Genomic DNA, 24,312 nt, shown 5'->3' with positions numbered 1-24,312 from the left:
GGTTTTTTTGTGGAAAATGGTTAGATGCTCTGTGAAAAAGTTCAGCATTTTCTAGGCTTCAGGGGTGAATGTAGCTCCTTTAAATTCTCCAGTAATCAAGAACTACAAAAGAAATGGAAGAGGGATTGCTGTCAAGGAGAGAGAGCAGGCGACTGGAAGTCAAGAGCTTGGGTTCTGGTCCTTGTTCACCCCCTTCCTGCCTGTGTGACCTGGAGAGTCTTTCGCCCTCCCTGTGCCTCAGCTTTGTCATCTGTAAAATGGTGATAAAGGTCTCTTGTAGGAGTGATGTGAGGATGAGTGAGTATACAGGGCAGCCTGGCCAGGGAGCCTATTGCCAATCTAACTCAGATCTAAGCCAGCCCTAGCTTTGTTACACAGTGATTTTGCGCAGCTCCTAGAGCTCTTAACACCCGGATTGTCTGCACGTTAACACCTAAAACTAGTTTTAAGTACTCTTTATAAGGCTCAATGTTGTGCCACTCCAGGGCAGGATTCTCTCCTATCCAGTGTTACCCAGCTCGTATTACACTAAGGTGTAGCCTAGAGTGGCTACACCTTAGTGTAAATGGCCAACCTGTACCTGCTCCCCCACTGGCCCAGACTGGACCCACAGCCTCTCCCTGTCCCCCCGCCTCCTGCTCCAACCCCACTCTGCCCAATTCCTGGTTCACTGACCGCCCCCACTTGTGGCTTCCTAGGCTGTCTCTCTGCAAGGCAGAGCAGGAAAGGAATTGTTAACCTGCCTGCCTGTCTTCCTACGCCGCCGCCACTCTGGGCTGGCTCAGCCCAAAAAGCAGTAGCCCCGGTTACTGTGATTTGCACAAATGTTGATCAGTGTTAGTGCTAGGTCAGGTTTGGAGCAGTTGGACTTCAAAGCAGCAGGGGCTGGGCAGGCAGGTTAACCCTTCCGTGTCTGTTCCCCTGGGACAGAGAGCCTGGACAACCACAAGTAAGTGGCAGTGGGAGAAGAGGGCAGGGGAGCCTGGAATGGGAGGGGAGTTGGGGGATTCTTACCTTTCAGTCCTCCAGGCCCTACTGGCCTAAAATGTGACTGCTCCAAACTTGAGGTAGCACTAACACTGATCAACATTTGTGCAGTTCACAGTGTAATGTGTAACAAGGCCCTTAGGAGAGCACTGGGGCTGCTCTAAAACCAAATCAACTAGCAACAGTTCCCAACAAATCACCTGCCAGGATGTGCCTGCCAGCCACCTCTAACCAGGGGAAAGGAGTGGAGAAGGACCTGCTGGGGACTCATTAGGGGCTTGGGGCTGGTCTCTGCTTCCCTTGTGTAAGTATATGCTGGGGAATCTTAAAAGAAATCCTGCCCTCTACCACTACCAGCTTGTCTGTATTTTCCCACAATTTCTGCAGACTAATACAGACTGTAATGTGCACTGTCCTGATACCAGCCAGAATATGAAGCTTAGGCATGGTGAGGAGGGAAAGAAATCAGGACAATAGATCACTCCAAAAAATCCAACTGCTTTCAAAACCACTGAAAGAAAATGTATAAATCCTAGGAAGAACAGGCCAAAATAAACCACGAAGGAAATATACCTCTGGGAGTATCATAAATAACTGGGAAGAAAGCATGCACTTGTAAGCTATTCTCAAAAATTCGAGTCTGCACTGTTGGGTGTTATGTATTCCTCATTTGAATGTGTCCTGATTAACTTTCAAGTGCTGGTTGTTCTTATGCCTTTTTACACTAGATCTGAACAACTTTTACTCTCTGAAATATATACAGGAATCATAAGCAGCTTTGATCTCCTTGTTGTCCCTTAGAAACTCCGTACTGTTCTTGGGTTCAGTCACTCCATATTAGATGGACCATGGTACTTTCCGGCTAGGAGTCACCCTGCTCTGTAGCTATTAGCAAGAGCTGCAATGAGAACAAAACCTTTGCAAAATACCAGTAGAAGGCCATGAATAAATTGAATCCTTGTATCCCAGGGGCAGGAAGAATACAGCCTGTGGGCTGTATCTGGCCTGCCAGGCCATTCTATCCAGCCCGTGAGGCCCCTACAATATTTAGAAAATTAATTATCTGTGCATGGCTGCCTGTCAAAGGTGACAAGGAACCAGCAGCAGCAGGACCCAGGAGGAGCTGGCAGCAGGACCCAGTGACTGAGCACCCAGGCCCACTCAGCCCCACCCATCCCACCTCCAACTGGAAGCCTCTGTGGCTTCTGGCCTGGTGACCCTTTGATTGCTCCCCACCCTCCCTCTGTCCAAGTGGAAAGTCAGGTAACATCAGATGGAGGGAGTGGGAGAAACCGCCACAATTGGGGACCCAGGCTGGGCCAGATCCATGCAGCATGGAGTCGGCAGGGCCCGGCCAGGTGCAAGCGGGGGAGCAGAAACTTATGTAAACCGCCTACACTGTGGGGCCCGTGCCAGACAGGGTTGGTTCCATGTCACACCATGCGGTCCTGGCCATGCAGCCAGATATCGTGTGGTGCTGGCTGAGGTGGGCTGGAGCCAGAGCAGCACGTGTGGGGTCAGGGGTTGGCAAGTGGTGGTGGGCAGGCGGGGGGGAGCAGGAAGCAGCCAGTGGGTGGGAAGCAGCAGCGGGCAGATGGGGGGCATGGCAGGAAGCAGCAAGTGGGGGGAGCAGTGGGCAAATGAGAAGAGGTGGCGGGGGAAGTGGGGGCAGCAGCTGGGAAGTGGTGCCTGGGAAGGGCAAGCAGACATGCGGAAGGGAAAGTAAGGAAGTGGCAGAGAGTGGCGGCGACAGGCAGGAGTGCAGAGCCTGTGCTGGCACCCTGGGGCCAATGGGGACCCAGGGTGTGGTGGCAGGAGTGTGAAGATTGGGCACAGGGTCTGCCTAGATGCATCGCATGAGCCTCACATGCAGTCCACAAGAGCTGCACACGATGGAGCTGGCAGCCTGGCCCCGTCTGTCTCTCTCTCCCACCCCACCCACCATAACCCCACAGCCTCCCATTGTCCCCACCCCAGCCACATACCCCAGACCCATCCACACGCACCCACCATACCCACACACCCATTCTCCAACCACATCCCCCCACATACACCCTCTTACCACCCACACACAATATACAAGACTAGGACTCTATTTTGAGCTATTATGCAATTGCCTCTAGATACATTATGCAAGGACACATACATCAGGACAAAAATATTTTTAAATAAAATTAAAATAAGTTATAGTAGATGTTTTATTTTTTAGTATATGATGGGGGGGGCAAGATGGTAACCAGGGAAGTGGCACCCATCAAGGGGCAGGGCTACCCTTGCAGCCCTCAACAGCTCACCAAAACTCGTTAAGTAATCCTCCACCCAAAGTAATTGCCTGCCCCTACTGTATCCCCCTCCCCACCTCCCTTTTCTATCCACCAGTTCTCCTCAGGTAAGGTTTCCAAAGTTATCCCAATTTGCAATGGGTAAAACCCAGAATTGTTTCTATGTACTTCACTTAAAGTATCCATTGCAAAGTAGTGTATTCTCCTCTCCTCACCCCCAAGTCACACTCCTAGTAAAATAAGACCGTCCTGAAAAAGGATTGATGAGCATTTCTCTTTAGTCTATGCTTTCTTTCTAACCATTGAGTAAATCCCACCAAACCATTTTATAGGTGCGGGGCAGACTTTATGACCAAAACTTCCCTCACCTGATATGACAGCCTTATACAAAAAAGCAGAAAGCAACATTTCTGAAGTCAGTAACCCATTACCTGAAAGAAGAGCCAATGAAGAGGAACAATGATAAACAAACATGGGATTTGCCTGCCCATGACACTTGATCTTACCAGCGATATCACAGAGTTCTGCATCAGATGCATTAGCGAGGGCTTCCTCCAGCTCTGGCTCCAGAGTGACGCTTTCCAAAACAGGATCAATTGGCTTCTGCTTGGGGACCCATGCCTTCCCTATAAATAGAGAATTATGTCACTTGCATTCTGACTGCTGGTGCTTGCAGAATCAGATTCACTTGCTCCACAGATTCACTTCAGATGGATTCTGGGCAAAAGAAACACCAATGTTAAAGATGAAAGGGGCACATTAGTAGTGCAAGGGCAGTGTTTCTCCCTTGGTGAGCAGAAGAATTCTCAGAAGAACTAGAGAGTCATGGGGCCTTGGCCCCAGATCTCTGGGAAATCACTCTGCATTGACTTAAAATGGGTTTCAGCCCTGGCATCTGTATCACCAGTGACTTGCCTAACTCCTTGGGCCAGGAAGGTTTATTATTTTCTGGATTCTGTAACAAATGTTTAATCATTGTTTCATACACAGGAGCATAACAGTGCTCAGCACTCAGACACACCTGACCCCTCTAAGAAATCTCCCTGTCTGAAAATATCCAAATGCAAGGGTGCTTATTGCCTGGCCCACAGGCCAAGTCTGGCTCATGTAGCCATGACTTCCGGCCCGTAGAGCTCCCAACAGATCCAGAAATTTGTTGTCAGGGGAGCAGTGACAGTACTGCCATCCCTCCCTTTCTGCCAAATTCCCAAGCCACACACAGCTGGGTAAGGGACCAGGCCATGCCCCCTTTTCCCCATGATGCAAGATCAGGCCTATGGAGGAACCAGGCACTGCTCTTCCAGCCACTGGGGCAAAAAGACTGAGCACCACTGTGTAAGTGCATTTACACCATATTATATAACATGACTCCCTCGAATGATGTGAACACTCCTTACACACCTTCTCCTGTTCTGCACATGCCAAAGGCCCAGAACATGACATATGGTTCATTTATGGCATGTCCCTGGTGATTTCACAAGCTTAATCTGAGATGTGCTCATGAGAGCAGTGCTGGGCATGTGTGGTGCCACTCATGGTGGCCGCATGACATTTTTGTTGGCATATATGGAGCAGAAGCAAGCAGGCAAAGAGTGTATTCACATGGCAACACTCCACAGGTCAGTCCAACAGCATGCAGACTCCCTATCCAAATAACTAGGATAAATACACCACAAAAACCAAACCAGTCCAGAAATACAGACACACTACAGCATTCTGCCATTGTAGGAGCACCACACCAATCCAGTGTGTGACAGGGGGCCATCTCAAGGCCAGCCACAACTTCATCCTGCCCACCTGTCCAGGGCAATCTGCCCACCTGACTCACCTGCAATACCTTTGATGTAATGAAAGAGTTGTTTCTAGGTGGGAGGCTGACCTTTCAACGCCCTTCTGCCCAGGGCATACTACACAGCTCCAACCTTCCCTTTTTCCATGTCCCATGTCTTGCAGGTGTTATACTACTAACACCTCCTCTATGCACCCCTCTGATGCCAGGTCCTCTGACTCTTGTAACCATGCCCCTCTGACACTGGGCTCTTTGCACCCCTTTTGCTGGTGCCTCTCTAGCGCCAGGCTCTCTGCGCCTCTTTCTCTGGAGCTGGGCTCTCTATGCCCCTTTCTCTGGTGCCTCTCACTGGACTGCCCGTATTGTGTGCCCTTTCTCCAAGCACTAATGAGGCCTCCAAACCTCCCCTTCTAGCCTCATCCCAGTCCCCCAGTGCAAACAATAACCCAAGCATAAGCCCCTAGGCTATAACATAAACACTATCAGTGAAGTTAATGCTCTTCCCCTTTAAGAGGACAAACTTCCAACTTTCATATAGCATGCCTCCAACCCTGGGTACCTGAGGACCTCCTGGAGTTTTACTGCACCTGGGTAGTAAAACAGGCAGCACCAGGTCTCAGGTAACTCCAACATACAGTAGCTCCTTTCCCTGGCAGTTGCCAGAGAGAGAATGCCTAGCTATCTCCAACCTGAGCTTATATATCCACAGGGCCCTGCCACTTTCTGGTCACCTGCTGCCCAATTACTCCATTAGGCTGTTGTCCAGGCAATCCACAGCTTTAGAGCTCTGCTTAGCCGGCAGAGCTCCCTGGGTGGGCTGCTTCAGCCTTAAAGGAGCAGGCACATCGTAGTGCCTGCTACACAGTGCTGTAGGCATCTGTCTCTACCACAAACAGCAAGGCTGCACCTGGATAGGCTAACACAGGGGCATAAGGGAAGGCCTGATTTGGGTATTCAAAGGCTTGTTGAGCTTCTGCAGATCAGTGTTTATATAGCAGCGTGGTGAGATTTGCCACCACCTGAGCAAAGTTAGCAATGAACTGCCGGTAGAAATTGGCTAGGCCCAAGGATCTCTGGACCTCCTTAATGTTCCAGGGTGTCTTCCATTTTCATACATCCTTCACCTTCTGTGGGCCGATTTTAAGCCCTCTGGGGATAAAATGGAACCAAGAAACTCAATGGAAGTTTGGTCAAAGGTGCATTTTTCCAGCTTAGCTAAAAGGCCATGTTGGCATAGCCTCTCTAATACTGCCCAGACATGCAATGAGCGTCGGTTAGGGTCTTCTGAGAAGATTAAAACGTTATCCAGGTAGGCAATAATGAATTGCTCCAAGAGGTCCTGCAGTATATCACTGATGAAGCGATGGAATGTGGCTGGGATGCTGGTGATCCTGAAGGGCATAACGAAAAACTCAAAGTGCTTGTATCAAGTCTAGAAGGTTGTTTTCCATTCACCGGCAGCTCTGATTCACACCAGGTTGTAATGCTCCCCAGAGGTCAAGTTTGGTGAATATGTGGGCAGTTTTTAGTGAACTGAGCAGCTCTGGAATGAGATAAAAGGCATACTGATTACAGTTGGTGACCTGGCTCAGACTCCAGTGATCTACATAGAGATGGAGACTCCCATCCTTCTCAACAAATGGACAGGCCTCCAGTGGATGAGGTGGATTTCCTTATGAATCCCTGGGCAGTTTTCCTGCAGGTATTCTTGGAGGGCAGCAAGTTCTGGCTCTGACATGGTATAAATGTGCCCACCAGGATCTTTGCCCAAGGCTGTAGGTTGACAGGGTAGCTGTAATCCTGGTGGAGAAGGGGTAGGACCTGCATTTTCTTTTTCTTGACTACATTAGCATAATGCTGCTCTTTCTGGGGCAAGCTGGGTAGGGTGCACTGAACCTCCTTGGGGCAGCAGTGGTCAGAACCCCTGCTTAGATCATAGGGAAGAAAAAAGTCCTAGGATTCCAGTACTGAAATAACTGGAATCAGAGTGAACTTCCCAGGTTTTCCATCTGTCATGGCAGGTGAACCAGGGGAACCTGAGAATCAAAGGACAGTGCAGAGAACAAATAGTCCCAAATTGAAGGGTCTCATTTATACATGCTCCGTGGGTGAACTGGGGTGCTTTAATTAGAGCGGCTCTTGGGAACACTCTAATTAAAGTGCTTACAGCATCGCATGCATTCCTCATCCCGCGCTTCAGAATGGTGGCAAGGATGCATTCCCTAAATCTTGTTCAATGAGTTTTAGTTAAAGTACCCCCACCACCATTTTGAAATATGGGGATGCTGAATACATGAGACACCAAGGCTGCTGGAGGATGTTAAGTAGCATGCTTCAGCAGACTTAATTAATTGAGTCCGATGTGCTGTAATTACAGCGCATCAGAGCAGACATCCCAGCCATGATACCTGTGGATGTTCACTACCAGAATAGTGATGTAGCAGGTTCGCAGGTCTACCCCCAGCATCTGACATCTCCTGGTGGTCAGACTCACCTGCTACACTTTCTGGCCTTCCTCACCTCCCGTCTCTCACCTGCCACACCTTGATCTTAATGTGATTACCTGGGGAGACTGCCTCTAGTAACCAGAGCACCTTCTTCCTTTGTGCCTTTCTTCTTGGACAAGTACTCAGGGCTTCTGTGCCCCTGAACCCAATCCTTGCGGCTTCTTTGACCCCAGACTCAGTCCTCTCTCTCTGTGCTTCTCTGGAGGTATTTCTCCCTTAAGACAGGACTGTCCGTCTTCTCTCAGGACTCTCAGTCTTCTCAATACCAATCATGATCCTGCAGACCCTAATGTCACGCTCCGGCTGGGCTCTGCCAGCTTTGCCCAGCAACAGGTGCCGTCAGCACTCTCCACTCAATCCGGAAAGCCCCTAATTGAATTGCTGCATGGCCCTTGGCCATGTGCTGGGGAAACCCCGTTCCCTGTGGAAAATCCCCGTGAACTTTTTGGCACGGAAATGTGACCAATCGGGACTTGAAATTATGTTTGTCATCTGGCCTATAAAAGCTAGGGTTGAGCTTTTGCCTGAGAAGAAACCAGAGTGTTTACTGCTCCATGGGCAGGCCTGGCCAACTTCCCACGGTTTCTCCTGCCTTTGGACTCTCTGGCACCCGATTGTGCACCCGAACATCAACCGCTCGCTCATCGTCCTCTTCGGTTTCAAACCCAGCGCTCCGTCTGTCTGTTGTTCATCCCTCACCTGAACTGTTGATGAGTGTAACCACCTGCGCAGCCACATCCTGACGACCGGTGGGGCGTAAGTAAGAAATCAAAATAAAGTTTTCCTTGGAATCATTACGAGTCTACCTCTCCCTCTCGCTAAACTAACACCGGGGGATAGAACCCACCGGGGCTATAGCCATAGCCTGGCTCGTGCCCCGAACACCTAAATATGCCCACTTGGTATAAACTGTGCCGTAGGACCTACAATTGGGTCTCCAGCTGCCCCCATAGCCATGCCCATGCCTCATAGGTGGCACTCAATTGCAGTTCTGTGGGGCTTCCCACCCTAACCAATACACTTGGACACTCAGGACTCACATCCTTTTTCAGGCTTCAGCCTTTCAAGCTTTGGCCCTTTTCCTCTGGCTGAGACCCTCAGCACTGACCCACTATCTTGGACCTCAACTCCTTAGTCTCAGCCCTTGTGTCTCTGTACCAAGCAGGTCTCAACACAGAGTATCCTAGGCAACCTGCTGCATGGCCTCAAAACTACCCCCAAAGCCACAACCCAGGCCTAAACATAAACACTAACCATACAGTTCCAAATTCAAATCTCAAACACCATCTTGGTTCTCACCATACTGCAACCCTAACCCTCACCAGAGGGCTCCTTCGCAGTCCTCAAGGTAGCTTCCAAGACCACAGTTTTTCTTTTGGCAGCTTGTGTTTTCTGGAGAAGGAGATGGAGCCAGAGTGCCTGCTCTGGTTCAGAAACTGACCTTGTATCTCCTAGGACTCCACCCCTTCCAGTCAAGTGCTGCTGACCCACCCCAGGTATGGCCCATCCACTCAATGAACAGCCTGCTTTCCTCAGCTACATTTGGTTCCATTGAGCTGGTCCTTCCTACTTTCCTGGAGCTCTTTCCTGTTTGCCTGTTGTCAGGCAGCTGGCTTTTAAGTAATTATAGGAAAAAACCCTACCAGGGCTTTCTCCTGGCTGCTTTCTCTCTGGCAACCTGCTTTGCTCCAGCTTCCCATTAATTACAGCCCTACCGTGCTGCCCTTTCTCTCTCCAAGTAGCAGAGATTACAGGCCCCCTGCTATATAGGTGGTCTCCCACTCCATAGGGCTAGTTGCAAGGGTTAAGCCATCTATGATCTAGATGGTCTCTGGCTTGGACTGCTGTAGTGGAGTTTGGAAAGTATGGGCCACAGTCTCATCAATGAAACTGCCCATTGCCCCAACATCCAGTAGAGTGGTTAGGACCAGAAGTGGGTGGATTTGACCTGGGACCTGGAGATGGACATACAGCTGCAGCTGAGAGTTCCAAGGGTCACGTTTGCTGCAAGTTTCCCTTATTGGGAAGGTGAAGAGAATTTGTGGTGATCTCAAGCTGACCCTGCTTCCCAGGTCCGTGGTGGCTTGTTTCCTTTGCCTCTTCTCCTGGAGCAGTGTCTTGGGGCCCCCACTATAGGGACACAGATCGTGTTGCTGGCATCAATCCCATTTATCTGGAGGAAGGCAATGGTGCCCCCCCATCAATCTGCTTGGGTTTGGGTGTAGCAGTAGTGGCACATGGAACGAGAGGGGTTAAAAAGTACCTTATTTCCTCCCTCTGCTCCTCAAGATAATAGTAAATTTAAACTGCCAGATCCAAAAAGATATCATACTCTGAGGGTGGTTCCAGCCATACCAATGCATCTTTTGCCTCTTCCCACAGTCCCCACCGGAATTAGTAGAACTCGGCCACCCATCTTCATAAAATCATACAAATTAAGGGCTGGAAGGGACCTCAAAAGATCATCGAGTCCACCACCCCAGCTCTGGGAGGAATACTGCTGAGATCAAATGATCCTAGCAGGGTGTCTGTCCAGTCTCCTCTTGAAGACTTCCAAGGTTGGGGACTGTACCACCTCCTTGGGAAGTCTATTCCAGATTCTGGTCACTCTTACCATAAAGAAATTCTTCCTTACCTCCAACCTGAAACCATTCTCTAACAGTTTATGGTCACTGCTCCTTGTCTTCCCCTGGGGCACCTAGTGAGCAGTTTTTCTTTTAGCTTCCATATTCACGCCTTACGTACTTATAGATGGCCACCAAGTCTCCCCTAAGTCTTCTCTTCCCCAGGCTGAGCAGTCCCAGATCCTTTAGTCTTTCCTCATAAGGTTTGCCCTCCAGGACCTTAATAATTTTTGTGGCCCTTCTCTGGACCCTTTCAAGATTCTCCACATCTTTTGAAGTGCAGTGCCCAGAATTGGACACAGCACTTCAGCTGGGGTATCACCAGTGCCGAGCAGAGAGGAAGTATGACTTCTTAGCCCTGCTTGGGATGCATCAGCTAATGCATCCCATTATGCTATTACCTTTATTGACCACAGCGTTGCACTTGTGGTTCATGTTCATCTTGTAATCAACCATAACCCTGAGGTCCCTTTCAGCCATTGTGCTGGCCAGGACATCTCCTCCTAACCTATATTCATGTCATTGGTTACTTCTCCCCAGATGAAGCACTCGGCATTTATCCTTACTGAACTGCCTCTGGTTCTGCTCCACACACCTTTCCTGCTTGTCCAGGTCCATTTGGATCCACCTCCTATCCCCTAGCATGACTGTTTTTCCCCATAACTAAGTATCGCTCGCAAACTTGGCCAGTGTGCTTTCCATATCCTCATCTAAATTGTTGATAAAAATGTTGAACAGCATGGGGCCAAGAACCAAACCCTGTGGGACACCACTGGCCACCTCCCACCAAGATGATACTGACCCATCCGCTAACATTCTCTGGGTTTGACTCAACCCACCTGACCCTGGACTTTGCCAGCCCACAATCCCCCTTTTTTAAAAAAAAAGGGTCATGGGAGAACATATTGAAGGCCTTTTTAAAATCTAAGTACATATATGACATCAACCGCATCTTCCACATCTAAGCGGTTCGTTACTTGATCATAGAAGGAGATGAGGTTGGTCAGACACGACCTGCCCACAACTAAACCATGCTGGCTATCCTTCAGCATCATGGCTTCTGCCAGTCTCTCACAAATGAACTTCTTGCTAATTTGTTTCCAAAATGTTACCCGGTATTGAAGTCAAACTGACCAGCCTATAGTTTCCCAGATCATCCCTCACCCGCTTCTTAAAGACTGGCACCACATTGGCCCTTTTCCAGTCTTCCAGGACCTCTCCTGAGCACCACGAGTCTTCAGATACCTTCGCCAATGGTCCCGCAATGACTCCAGCCAATTCCTTCAGCACTCTCGGGTGTAGTCCACCCAGTCCTGCTGACTTGAAGACATTCAGCCACTCTAAGTGCTCCCTCACCAGTTCGACACTGACCTTTGGTTGGCAATTGCCACCCTCCATCCGTTCAACCATTTGCATGCAGGATCACTGACACAAAATATTCATTAAAAGTTCAGCTTTCTCCTGACTATCAGCTGTCCCATCCCATTCTGCAAGGGCCCCACATTTCCCTTGGTCTTCTTCCTGCTCCCTATATATCTAAAGAAGGACTTCTTACTATCCTTGATCTCAGTTGCCCACCTGATCTTGGTTGTTGCCCTTGCGTTCCTTATCCCTCCCTACAAATGTGAGCTATACTTGTGTATTACTCTTTGGTGACTACCCCTTGTTTCCACTGTCTGTAAGCCTCTTTTTTCTTTTTTAAGCACTCCTTGACTCCTCTGGTAAGCCAAGAGGGCTTCCTGGCCCCTTTCCATCTTTCCTGCATGCAGAAATGGATGTTTTCTGTGCTCTGAGGATTGCTTCTTTGAGGAATGACCTCCTTTCCTGAAATCCCTTCCCCTTCAGTCCCTCTACCCATAGGGTCTCTCCCACTATTTTCCTAAGCTCACTGAAGTCAACCTTCCTGAAATCAAGCACCTGGATGACTTCCCTGCCCTACAACGGATAGTGAATTCTATCATCTCATGATCACTATCTCCCAAATTACCCTCAATCCTCAGATCTCCCATCAGGTCATCTCCTTTTGCTAGAACCAATTCCAACAAAGCCTTCCCACTGGTTGGCCCGTTCACCTTCTGTACTAAATAAAGTTCTTCCATGCAGGTCAAAAACCAACATGACCAGTCAGATTTGGCTGAGTGCTCGCCACAGCAGATGTCGGTAATTGAGGCCGCCCATGACAACCATGTCCCTTGAATGTACAGCTTTCATCAGCTCTCTGGAAAATTCCAGATCCAGCTCCTCCTCCTGGTGTGGTGGTCTGTAGTAGATGCCTACCCCTTCTTCTCATCCCCCCTGTATCTTGACCCACAGGGTCTCAAATTGCCCTTCTCTCAAACCAATCTGGGTGTCTGAGGAGGCATACCACTCCTTTACATACAGTTACACCTCCTCCCTTCTTCCCCACCTCCTCCCTTCTTCCCTACCCAATCCCTTCTGTGCAGCCTGTAGCCCTCTGTGCATGCCCAGTCATGCATGGCATCCCACCAGATCTCTGTTATTCCAATGAGATCATATTCCTTATTTGCTAGCAAAAGCACCAGCTCCTCTTGCTTATTCCCCATACTCCTAGCATTTGTGTATAGACACTTAAGTCCCACATTGTTACCCCACAATTCCCCTCTGCTCTGATGTCATTCTAGCCTCTCGACACCTTCCTGACAGCCCTCTCTACGTTCTTCCTGCTTATCCATCCCCTGGTTTGCATTCCCATCTGCACATCCATCCCCTGTCATACCTAGGTTAAAGCCCTTTGCAGCAAGTCAGCCATCCTGGAAGAAAACAGTTTCTTCCCCCTTGGCATGAGATGGATGGTTGGTGTCTGCTGTATAGCAGTGGAAGAGGTATACTTAGGCAGCAGCAGTACTGTTCCTCTGACAAAGATTCTTTTACGTGGCTTCCACTGTCCGGGCCCAATGGGGATCATTGGATATACCAGAGAATTCCCAAAGGAATTCCTCCATCCTGGAGGATAGGGCTGTTGTGCTCCATAAGCAGCAAGGTCCAATTCAGGGCATCCCCGGTCAAGACTCACCTTCACCTGATTCCTGGAGTACGTTTCAGGTTGGGCTAGGAACAAGGGGCAGCACTGTGTAAGAAATCCCATGAAGTGCTGGCAGTCCACATCATAACTTTTTAGGTAATGGGAGATGGACACAAAACTGCTGCACTCCAGGTCTGTCTAGCAATCTCCTCCTGCATTCACTGTGTCTCCTCATACCAGAGCTGGTTATTCTTGAGTCCTACCCCCTAGATTGAAGGATACCCACCTGGATTGAGGAGGTCAAGCAAAGGCTTAGAAGACGGTGTCACGATGTAGGCTTTGGATTCCTCAACTTTGGTATGAAGTTCAACAATAATGGTCTACATGTAAAAGACAGTATTCACCTCACAACCAGAGGGAAGAAGCTCTTCTCTACGGGAATCACAATTTGTTGAGGAGGGCTTTAAACTAGGTACGTCCAAGGGCAGGGGGAAGGTTCCACTGTTATACAAGAATCTTCTAGCCATGATGACAGAGGAGTTGGCATCCATGAAGTGGACATCCAGATAGGTACTAACATCCTGAGACACTGGCAGCGTGACAGAAAACCTGAGGCGACGAGGGGAAAACTCAGGTGTCTTTATTGGAATTCCAGAAGCATGAGAAATAAACAAGAGGAACTGGCACTTCTTCTAGTAGGTGAAGAATTTGATCTCATTGGGTTGCCAGAGACATGGTGGGGATGATGTGTGTGACTGGGCAGTGGATTTGATAGCAATAGGCTTTATAGGAAGGATTGGGTTGGGAAGAAGGGATGAGGTGTGGCCTTCTGTGTGAACGAGTGGTACCCCTCCCTGCAGGTCACGTTTGATAGCAGGAAAGAGTCCCTTGAGACCCTCTGGGTCAAGATACAAGGGGGATCAGGAGAGGGAGACCTTATGGTGGGAGTCTACTACAGGCCTCCCTTGCAAGAAGAGGACAGCGATCAGGCATTCTCCGAGGAACTGACTGAGCCAGCTAGCACAAAGGACACAATTATCATGGGTGACTTCTACTACCCTGAGATCTGTTGGAAGGACCATTTGGCCAGCTCCAGCAGGTCAGCCAACTTCTTTGCAGCTATAGATGATCTGTTCCTGACACAGGTTGTGGAAGGGACTGCTAGGGGTAAGGCCACTCTGGATTTAATGCTGACCAAAGGGTAGGACATGACAGGTGACCTGAGGTTTGGAGGTATTCTGGGCAACAGTGATCACAACTTGATTGGGTTCACCATCCACCGAAAAGCTGGGAAAATCAGTTAGTAGAACAGAAGTTCTAGACTTGAGAAAGGTAGACTTTGGCAAACTTAGGAGGTTAGTTGGAGAGGCCCTCTGTGACCAGTGACTGGATGATTTGGGAGTTCAGGAACGCTGGTCCTTCCTTAAGGAAGCAATTCTCACTGCTCAAAAAGAGGCCATCCTCACGTGGACAAAAAGCAGGAAAGAAGCCAAGAGGTTCAACAGGGGTATTAGGAAACCATTAAAAAAGAAAAAAGATGCTTACAAGCAATGGAAGAATGGTTCAGCAACCAGAGAGGAGTACACTTATATCACCGGGGTCTGCAGGTATGAGACACGGAAAGCCAAGAAAAAAAAACAGGCTCCTCTGTCGGACCCCTACTGAATACAGAGGGGCAGCCCACAGTTGATCCGCGTGAAAAGGCAGAGCTCCTAACTACATACTTCACATCAGTATTCATTAAATCAAACGGGGGGCTGTTCACCTGTCCAGAGGCCCAGGGAATATGGGGAAGATAACAGACTACATGAAATCAGTCCTGAACAGATGAGGGACCTCTTAGAACACTTGGGCGTTTTCAAGTTTGCTGGCCAGATGGCCTGCATCTGTGAGCCCTGAAAGAATTGGCTGATCTTATAGCAAGGCCACTGGTGAAACTGTTTGAAGAATTATGAAACTTGGGAGTGGCCCCAGATGACTGGAAGAGAAGAAGGATGCCCCTGCAAACTACCAACCGGTCAGTTTGACTTTGGTCCTGGAAAATTTTTTTGAAAAATTTGTTAAGGAGACTGTGGCAGGGCACTACGGGTGCCTGCCACTTTAATGAGGGCAGCCATCTTAAGCTCAAGGCTGCCTATATAAACAAAGCAGTTTGGCTGCTGGAGAGAAGGCAACAACATTGCCTGGCCTGTGGGCTGCTGAGTTTTATCTGGAGGTAAGGGAGGAGCTGTAGGGGATGGCAGGAGGCTCCTGGTCCTGGGTACGACCAGAAACTACACTGTGCTGGGAGTGGGTGGTCTGGTGGGGCTCCCAGTGGCGCAGGAGCCCCAGGAAATGCCAGGCCAGTTACCAACCCGGTGAAAGGCGGGTTGGGGTGCCTTAACCCCTAGCCCTCACCTTTGGGTGGGTTGTGTACACCGGAGGCAGTTGTGGGGGTGCAAGCCCTGAGGAGGAGAGTTGGAGGCTAGTTGTGGCCAAGGCTGCCTGAGCCCTGTGGGGGTTTGAGACCCTGAGGAGGAGAGTTGGGGCCAGGTATGGCTACGACCACCTGAGCCCACCTGTGGAGGGAAGCCCTGAGACCCTGAGTAAAGGGGGCGTTATAAGCAGGGTGGAGCCCCCAGTGTGAGGGGGGTGGCGTGTGGAGCCCTGTGAAGGGAGAGGGGGCTCAGCCAGAGAGAGAGGGCTGAGTCCTGACCCCTGTAAGTCCTCCAATGTGGGGAGGCAGAGTTTGGGTCGAATACTACACCAGTAGTACCACCATGACCTGCTGCCCAGGGGGCAGGAGTGAGAGTCCCCTGTGAGACCATGAGGCACCAGTCATGGTGTGAGGTAACCACAGCTCCCCACATCTGTGGAGGACCACCCAGAGAGGGGCACCCCGGGATAAGAGTACGGGTCATACATCAAGGCCTGCCAGAGCTTCCCCTGACTGGCCCAGGCAGGGGCCAGGACCAGGAGGGTCAGAAGGGCAAGGAGGCCCACTGAGAGGGACGCCCAAGAGCCAGGGGCCTGGGGTCCCGACTGGCCTGGAGGTGGGCCCCGGCTACTGTGAGCCGAAGGTCCCAGTGAGGGGACCACACCCAAAGGGAAACCAGTGGCAGGGAGATATATGGCCTGGTATGATGGTGGCAGAGTCCGCCTGAAGGGAGGAATGCAGTTGGGGGGGTCCTACAGCAGGATTCTGGGCCCCATCGTGGGGGACTGGCGCATATGAGAACATCGTGATGTCATCAGCGAGGCTTGGGCTGCAGTGTAGGGAAGGAATGGAGCTGCAGATAGCGCCCCCTAGCAGTGGGGGAGAAAATGGGCAGCCTCCCACCTAATTACATCTATTAATTAATCAATTGAGACCAAGGTGTGGCAGGTGAGAAGGCAAGTGGTTTACCCAAGGACAGGTGGGCAGGCCACGCGGAGATCGGCCCCGGTAGGCCCCCTGTTACAGAGACCAACAATTACAAACTGGCAACTGGTGGGGTATTAAGAAGTAACCAGCATGGCTTTGTCAAGGGTAGACCAGGCCTCACAAATGTGGTGTCCTTCTATGACCAGGTAACTAAGCATCTGGATGAGGGACATGAGGTTGATGTAATTTACTTGGACTTCAGCAAAGCTTTTGATTCTGTTTCTCACAAGTTTCTCTCAGCTAAATTGAGAAACATTTGGATGCTTATCTTGCTGGGATCCTTTGATCCTAGCTGACTTCCTGCCCTTGGGGCAGGGGACTGGATTTGATGATCTCCTGAGGTCCCTTCCAGCCCTAATGTCTATAAAATCTATGAAAACCTCCTACATTCCTCTCACCTCCCTCCCCTGCCTGCCACTGCCACTGTCTACACTAGTGGTCTACAAAGTGGGGTGCATGCAAGACTATCCATTGGGGTGCAGGAAGAAAATATTAGAACTTCTATTTATATAGATAGGGGTGCGTGATCAAAAATTTGGAGACCACTGGTCTGCACAATCCCAGAGCAGGGTGAAATCAAGAGTCATGGGGCAGCTCCAGAACTGCTCCTGAGTCTGCTCCCAGACTGGCTGGGAACACCCAGAGAACAGCTGTTGCTGTCCCTAGTTGAGCCTGGCTCCCTGTGTAACCCGGCTGGAGTAAGACATGAGCATTTCTGGAATCCTGACTGCTTCTGGTTCTGCTGGGGACAGTGAGGAGTGGGGCTGGGGGGGCAGGGAAGAGGAACAAATGAAAATGGAGGGGATGTGGGGGACTTATTAAAGTCCCCAGCTGCTGCACCTGCAGCATGGTCTGAAAGGGGTGTGCAACCACACCACTGCATCCCTTCTGGATCTACCCTTTGTCGGGTGAAAGGGAGGGAGGATTTGACCTCCCACCCAGTAGAGAGTGGGAAGAAACTTCTCATCCTAATCTTGTGATAGTCCCTATTACTATGGGACAGGGAAGGAGGCACCATTGCCCTCTCCCTCATCAGTCCATTTGCCTTAACTGCCGTGAACCCTGTCACCACTTTGTGGGAGATGAAGCCCAGAACTGCTCATCTTTCTGGCTGGCGGGGGGTGGACATTAAGGAGTGAGGGCCTTGGCAACCTCAGTATCCAGAGCATAGCAGGGACCAGAGCAGCAACAGAATCCCCACTGGGCCAGGGGGATCCCCTGTCTTGTGGGGAAAGGCACAACTCCAAACACACTGTGATGGGCCCAGTCACAAGGAGGGAGTGTGCCCGACCCCACTGGTCACCTGTGAGAGAAAACTACTTACTTTCCCCACAGGGCTTCCTAGAGCAGCAACAGCAGTAACTCCTCAGACCTGGGATGTTAGAGAGAGAGAGAGAGAGTCTTGCCTTGCTGGCAAAAAGTGCCACATATGGAGCTGTATCACACTCCGTGGCATGAGTGGTTCACACGAAGAAGGTTGACAAGCCCTGGCCTCAAACTTTGGACCAGGCTATCACAATTACACAGGCAACATCAATCCCCCAAGACACCCCAGAGAGAGAGATTTTCAGGATTTTAAAATGGCATAACAAGGAGTAGTTGGAGAAGCTGAAAGAGCATGTCAAACCAGGCTGTAAATGGGAGAGGAGTTATCTTAAGCAGCCCTCCTAGGGCCTCAGCAAAGGAGACAGCAATAGCTCAAGAGGTCGCAGCTTGGAATGTCACCCAGGACTATTTTTGTATCCCCTCTGAAACCTTGGTCAGCAATGCAACAGTTAATTAAAAAGGAGAACAAAAAGCATGCTGCCAGGGGTGGCAGGAGCAGCAGGCAGGCTGAATGTGACTAAATTTAGGCAGCACAAAGCAGCAACTGCACACTGCACACTGTCTCCTGAGATGAAATTGAAACTCCCATTGTCTTTCCTGGAACAGCCTGTTCTTGCTTTTCATTCTGCTGGTTATTGTAGCAGTAAAAGGAAAAGGGGGATTTCAATTTCTGTGGCAGTTGCAACAAAACCAGACAAAGTACTATGTGTAAAATTACGCTTTGCCTGTGTTCGGTGTATGTTAGCTTAAAATGTTTAGAAGGTTCTGTCTTGGCATTTAAAATTAGAACTGCATCATTGTCTTCTTAAATGATAAATCTCTGTCTTGTTAACAGCACCACTGAACTCATGGACACTAACAAAAATGCCAACAAAATGCTTATTAGAGCTACACTGGGAAATGTTAATGGGACAGTGTTCCACTGGAAGACATGGTTTTGTTTGGAAAGAAGAAAAAAGCTTTATAACATTAGGCAGACAAGGTTCTTTGGGAAGATGTGATATTTTCTATTGGTCTAATAAAAGATATTACATCTACCCAAAGAACCTTGTCTGCCTACATCCTTGGACCCAACATGGCTACAACCAACAACCTTGCAAAACTGAGTTGATTTTACTGGAATGATCTGTGGAAGAAAACCAAGAGAAAAGTCGCACCAATCCTGAAGTGTCCCATTTTTATATCTTTTGAATAAAATGCTTAGGTTTTAGGCTTCCAAATGACTTTCAGTTTCAAATGTTAATGAAATAAATAAATAATATTTTGAATTGGGCTTTTAAAATCTGCCATTATATTAATATTATCTACATAAATCCACACCAGCTTGTATTCTTATTACTTCTGTCCTTCTTGGTACTGTAGGAAAGGAGGAGTCCAGTGGGTAGAGTTGGGAATGAGCAGTCAGGATTGTCCAGCAAGAGCATGCAACATCTGGGTTTTATCCCCAGTTTTGCTAGAATTCTGAATATGAGCCTTGGCATCAGTTCAATTTGTGCCATTCAAAATTTCTGGAATTTTAATTTCTGGAATAACAGAAGGCACATGCTCATGGTCCCAAGTCTAACCATGTACAGGCATACCTCGGAGATATTGCGGGTTCGGTTCCAGACCACCGCAATAAAGCGAGTATCGCAATAAAGCGAGTCACACGAATTTTTTGGTTTCCCAGTGCATATAAAAGTTATGTTTACACTATACTGTAGTCTATTAAGTGTGCAATAGCATTATGTCTAAAAAAACAATGTACATACCTTAATTAAAAAATACTTTATTGCTAAAAAATGCTAACCATCATCTGAGCCTTCAGCGAGTCGTAATCTTTTTGCTGGTGGAGGGTCTTGCCTCAATTTGTAAAAAACGCAATATCTGCGAAGCGCAATAAAGCGAAGCGCAATAAAATGAGGTATGCCTGTACTGCTCTCATTCTACCACTGGAGGGATGCTGAGCAGGTATTCCCATATACTTTGCTGGGGGGACTTGCCTGCTCAGTTGATTCCTGTGAACAGTACAGGAAATGTAAGAACAGAAAAGCACCAATTGCTGATCTGTTTGACACTGCCCTCAGCCTGCCCTGGCTCATGTGGGAAACTGGGCGGGGAGAGGGACTGAGGCACTTAGCCAATGTTGGCAGCAGGGCCGCACTCCTCCCTGAGTACCCCAGTAGAATCCTAGTCCCTGTGTGCAAAGTAGGAAAGGCCAATCAGCCAGTTCATGGCTCACTGGAAAAATTCATGTTTAATTCTTTCTTCCAAAGCAGTGAATGGAAATTCAATCCATCTCTCCCAATCTTACTTCGCCTGCCATTCCCTGCCAGCAAACTGCACTATGCCCCCTGCCAAACACTGCCCACACTATATGGATTCCTTTGGGGGATTTCTAGGGATACCTTTCTCCCAGGGTTTTGGTATTGACTACTACCCCCTTGGCAACAGAGTTCAGGATGGAAAGAAGCAAGCAGTGGGGGTCCCTCACGGATCTGTGTTGGGACTAATGCTGCTAAACATATTCATAAATCATCTGGAAAAGAGAGTGAGTAGCAAAGTGGCCAAATTTGCAGGTAACGACATTATTCAAAAGTGGTTAAGACCAAGGCAGACTGCAAAGAACTGAAGAAGGATTTGGTACTACTGAGTGAATGGGCAACTAAATAGCAGAAGAAATTCAATGTAAATAAGTGTAAAGTGAAGCATATAGGCAAAGATAACCCAAACTACTTCTACACTATGATGGGCTCTACATGAGCTGTTACCATGCAGGGAAGATCTAAGAGTCGTTGTGGACAGTTTACTAAAAACATCAGCTCAGTACTCAGCAGCTGTCAAAAAGGGAAACAAAACGATGCAGATTAATAAGAGTGGATGGGGACCCTTTTTGCGGGCGAGAGGATACTCATATTTTTCACTGTGTTTGAATACCGGAAGACTGAGTGTGGCTGATAGGGTAGAAAGGAGGCTACAGGGATGCTGCAAGGACACCTAGTGTAAAGCCCTTCCAGGGTCTAGGACCTGGTGGGCTGTGTGGAAGAAGAAGCCCAAATACTTTAGAAGTGCTGCTGTTTGCTGGGGGACTGTGGTACCAGACAGCAAAGACTGGGCCTGGGGGCCCATGAGGGGCAAGACCAGGGGCCAAGGGGCCCAGAGCCTGTGAGGGGCAAGACTAGGGGCCCAGCAGCTTAGGGTCCTGGTACAGTAGACGGAGGGACGCAGATAAAGTGGATCAAGAGCGTGGGCCCTCAGGCCAGACCTACTACCCAAAACCACCTTTGCCCTCTAGGGGCAGGCTCCCTGTCAGATCATAACATCAAGGCACTGCAGGCAAGATGATGAGGTGGGACCCTGAAAGGTAGGCAACAAAGTGGGGGCCAGGTGGAAGGCAGAAGGGGTGACTTTGCCATTCCAGCACCAGTCTACATTACATAAGGCTTTACAAAATAGTAAATGGCAAAGAGAAAGTAAAGAGGAATTTATTTACTCTCTTTCGCCATACAAGAACTAGGGATCACAAAATGAAACTAGCAGGTAGTAAGTTTAAAATGAACAAAAGGAAGTTCTGTTTAACACAGTGTATCATTAAAGTGTGGAACTCACTGCCACAAAATGTGAAAGTTGACAGTTTAGTCAGATTAAAAATGGGATTGGACAAATACTTGGAGAAAAAGCTGCATCAGTAGTTATTGAGCATGGGAGTTAGGGGTATGGCCTCTAAACCAGAACTTCCTAGACCTTAAATGCTGGAGGCTGAAAGTGGCAGAGGAACAGTGGGAAATCCCTGGTCATACCTTGCTCGCTCTCCCTTTCAGCATCTACTGTGTGTCACTCTGTGACAGAAGATACTGGCCGAGAGTATCCTATGGTCTTCCCCAGTAAATGGTGGTTCTTACATTATTATGTGTAATGAATACATGTTAGCACTGACATAATTAAGGTTCAAAAAGATTTGCATCTGAAGCATTTTAATCCATTTCCCACTATGACCATTGAATCTGGTCTTGCCATCTACCTCTTCCAAAGACACCAGCATCTTTCTAATTTTTCTGTCACCAAAGATATAACATTTGGCAGAGGGTGGGACTGAACATGAGCCCAGTTTTACTTGCAGGCACATGGAGCTCTGTAACAAGAGCTGTGGAACGGGGCAGTTTGCAGAATGAGCCCAAGGGAGCTGACAAACCGTTCACCTATTCATCACCTACTGCCAAGCTCAGGTATTAAGCAGCTTGCCCCTCTGCTCCTCAGCTGCTTCCTTACAGATAAGCCCACCTCCTCCAGAGGGCATGGATGGGGAAAGCAGGGCCAGGCTTGAGGAAGAGGGGATGGAGCTTTCTGGTCTACCACGAAAGCAAGGAAGAGGCTGTGAGTGGGACCGTGTAAGGGTTTCCATGAAAAAATATGGGCAGAAGACAACAAGGCAAGGGCTGAACAGGGGCAGAACTGGTCAATCTTTTTCATTCCAAAGGGGAAACTATGGAGTGCCTAGCGTACAATGGTTCTTGTCAAGAACTTCAAATTCACAGCACAGCTATGGGAGGGGCAAGAGGAGCTTCATTCTGGTTCACCATCAAGTTCTAAAAGATTTGACTTCAATAAGACTTGAAGCAAAAACAAATTTAAAGAGACCTAGACTTTCCTGTAACCTGAACACTATGCAATTCTGCCAGCTGCTGTAACCCAACAAGGGGCATGCCACTAGAAAAGAACTGAGCTCTAGAGAGATTCCTATAGATCAGAGGAATGAACCAGCTCCCCACCTGTTCCCCTCTCCCACACAGACTTTCTTTCCCTCACCTAGCCATGTTGTACCCTCCCACACCAGTCTTAGCTGTCACCCAGGGTGCTCAACCCCTGTCCCACAGGCCAGATTTGACCCTTGGCGCTTTGCCATCAGTTTGTGAGAAGCCCTGCCGGCCATGGCCCTGTGTGCTAGATCCAGCATGTAGGGCAGCAGGGGGGCCCAATCCCAGCGTGCAGAGCCAGGCAGAGGCTGTGTGAGGCCCCAATCCCTGCACACATGGCTGGACAGGTAGTACAGTCTGGATCCAGGCCTGTGGGCCCAATCCTGGGGCGTGGGGACTGATCCACCCTATGGACTGGCTCTGCAACACTGATTTAGCCCATGGGACCAAAAGGTGAGCATCACTGCTTCAGCTTATCACTGCCCCCAAACTCAATCAATCTTCTCTTGGGCTTCACCCAAACACATGCATCTCCAATCAGTTTGCAGCTGAGCCTGACTGATGGCTGGGTGCTGGCAGCCATACCCAGTGGTTACTGGAGGATGGCACCAAAGGCTGTTTGCTAAGGAGCAGCCCTGGTGTCTGGGAGGTGAGGCAGGCAAGGGTGGCTATTTTCTCAGCCAGTGCACTCTGGTTTGTCAGCAAGCATGCTGAGGAGGTGAGGTGAAGTGATACTGGCACTGAAGCAGTGGATCTTTTGGCCTGGGAGCATTCACACTGATGCCCCATCCAGTCTGGTATTAAGCCAGCTTCCACTTCACTTATTAAGAATTATTCTACAGGGTAACAAGTTCAACTGTAATGACATTTATCATGGAATATAGCCCATATATCCCCGTCCTCTAAGCTTTAACCCACTGACCCTAGTTATAACAGTAAGAAACCCCTGCCCCAATGTGTTTCCAATTGTTCAAATGCTTGCAGGCTATTGTCACTTCCTCCATTAGCTGTAGGGCTGCTGCAGGAAATTATTTATGAGAAAAGATTAAATCAGCTAAATCTGCATGTCTTGACTAAGCAAAAGCTGTTTTTTTAAATCTTTCCAATATGTCTCCTTGGTAACACAATGCCTAAAATGGAACATATTCCTTCATGAGCAGTCATCTCAGAGTGACATTATACAGAGAGCAAGACAGGTTAGGTGCTCCTAAACCCACAGACCATCCTCTCACAGCAAACTGTTATGGCAACTGTTTCTCTACCACTAAGTTCATAACCCAATATGTTTGCATAAGTCTTTGTTCTCTCCCACACATTATACAAACTCTTGGGACAACTGATGATCCAAGGCTGACCCTGAATGCACTTCCCAGCTCTCTTCCCCAAGACATCGTCAACAGCTGCCTGAGGCCATACCCAGGCAATCAACAGGACACTGACAGGAAGAGGAAATATTCTGAAGACTCTGACAAATTGTGGACAAGAAACAGGCAGAACTGAGCTTAATTTTAGCTAGCTGAGTTTAAACTGTAGACCAGGCTTCTGGGAAGATGTGACAGAGACAGAGAGATTGGCCTGTGGCGTTGGTCTGCTCAGATTCAGACTGGAGGAGAAATATTCAGAATCATCACCATCATCCTATATGACACCACTCAGGGGCAGAACAAGAACTGAATACAGGGGAGCTCCTGCAGGGAAACAGAGGGGAAAGAAAACCAGGAAGCAGGGTGTGAATTTA

The 24,312-nt window shown here is 48.9% G+C and overlaps 1 protein-coding gene across 5 annotated transcripts in view; it reads right to left on the bottom strand.

Moving 5' to 3' along the window:
* The window catches only part of TMOD1 (tropomodulin 1), a 122,236-nt gene that overhangs the window by 26,139 nt on the left and 71,785 nt on the right, over positions 1–24,312 (bottom strand). For all 5 annotated transcript variants that reach the window (XM_019517173.1, XM_019517175.1, XM_019517174.1 and 2 more), the window contains exon 4: positions 3,776–3,895. In XM_019517173.1, the coding sequence (XP_019372718.1) occupies positions 3,776–3,895 (120 nt within the window). The remainder of the gene's footprint in view (positions 1–3,775; positions 3,896–24,312) is intronic.

Source organism: Gavialis gangeticus, unplaced genomic scaffold, assembly GCF_001723915.1.
Source record: "Gavialis gangeticus isolate Ggan-Ray unplaced genomic scaffold, GavGan_comp1, whole genome shotgun sequence".
NCBI lineage: Eukaryota > Metazoa > Chordata > Crocodylia > Gavialidae > Gavialis > Gavialis gangeticus.
This window is presented reverse-complemented; position numbering and strand designations above follow the sequence as displayed.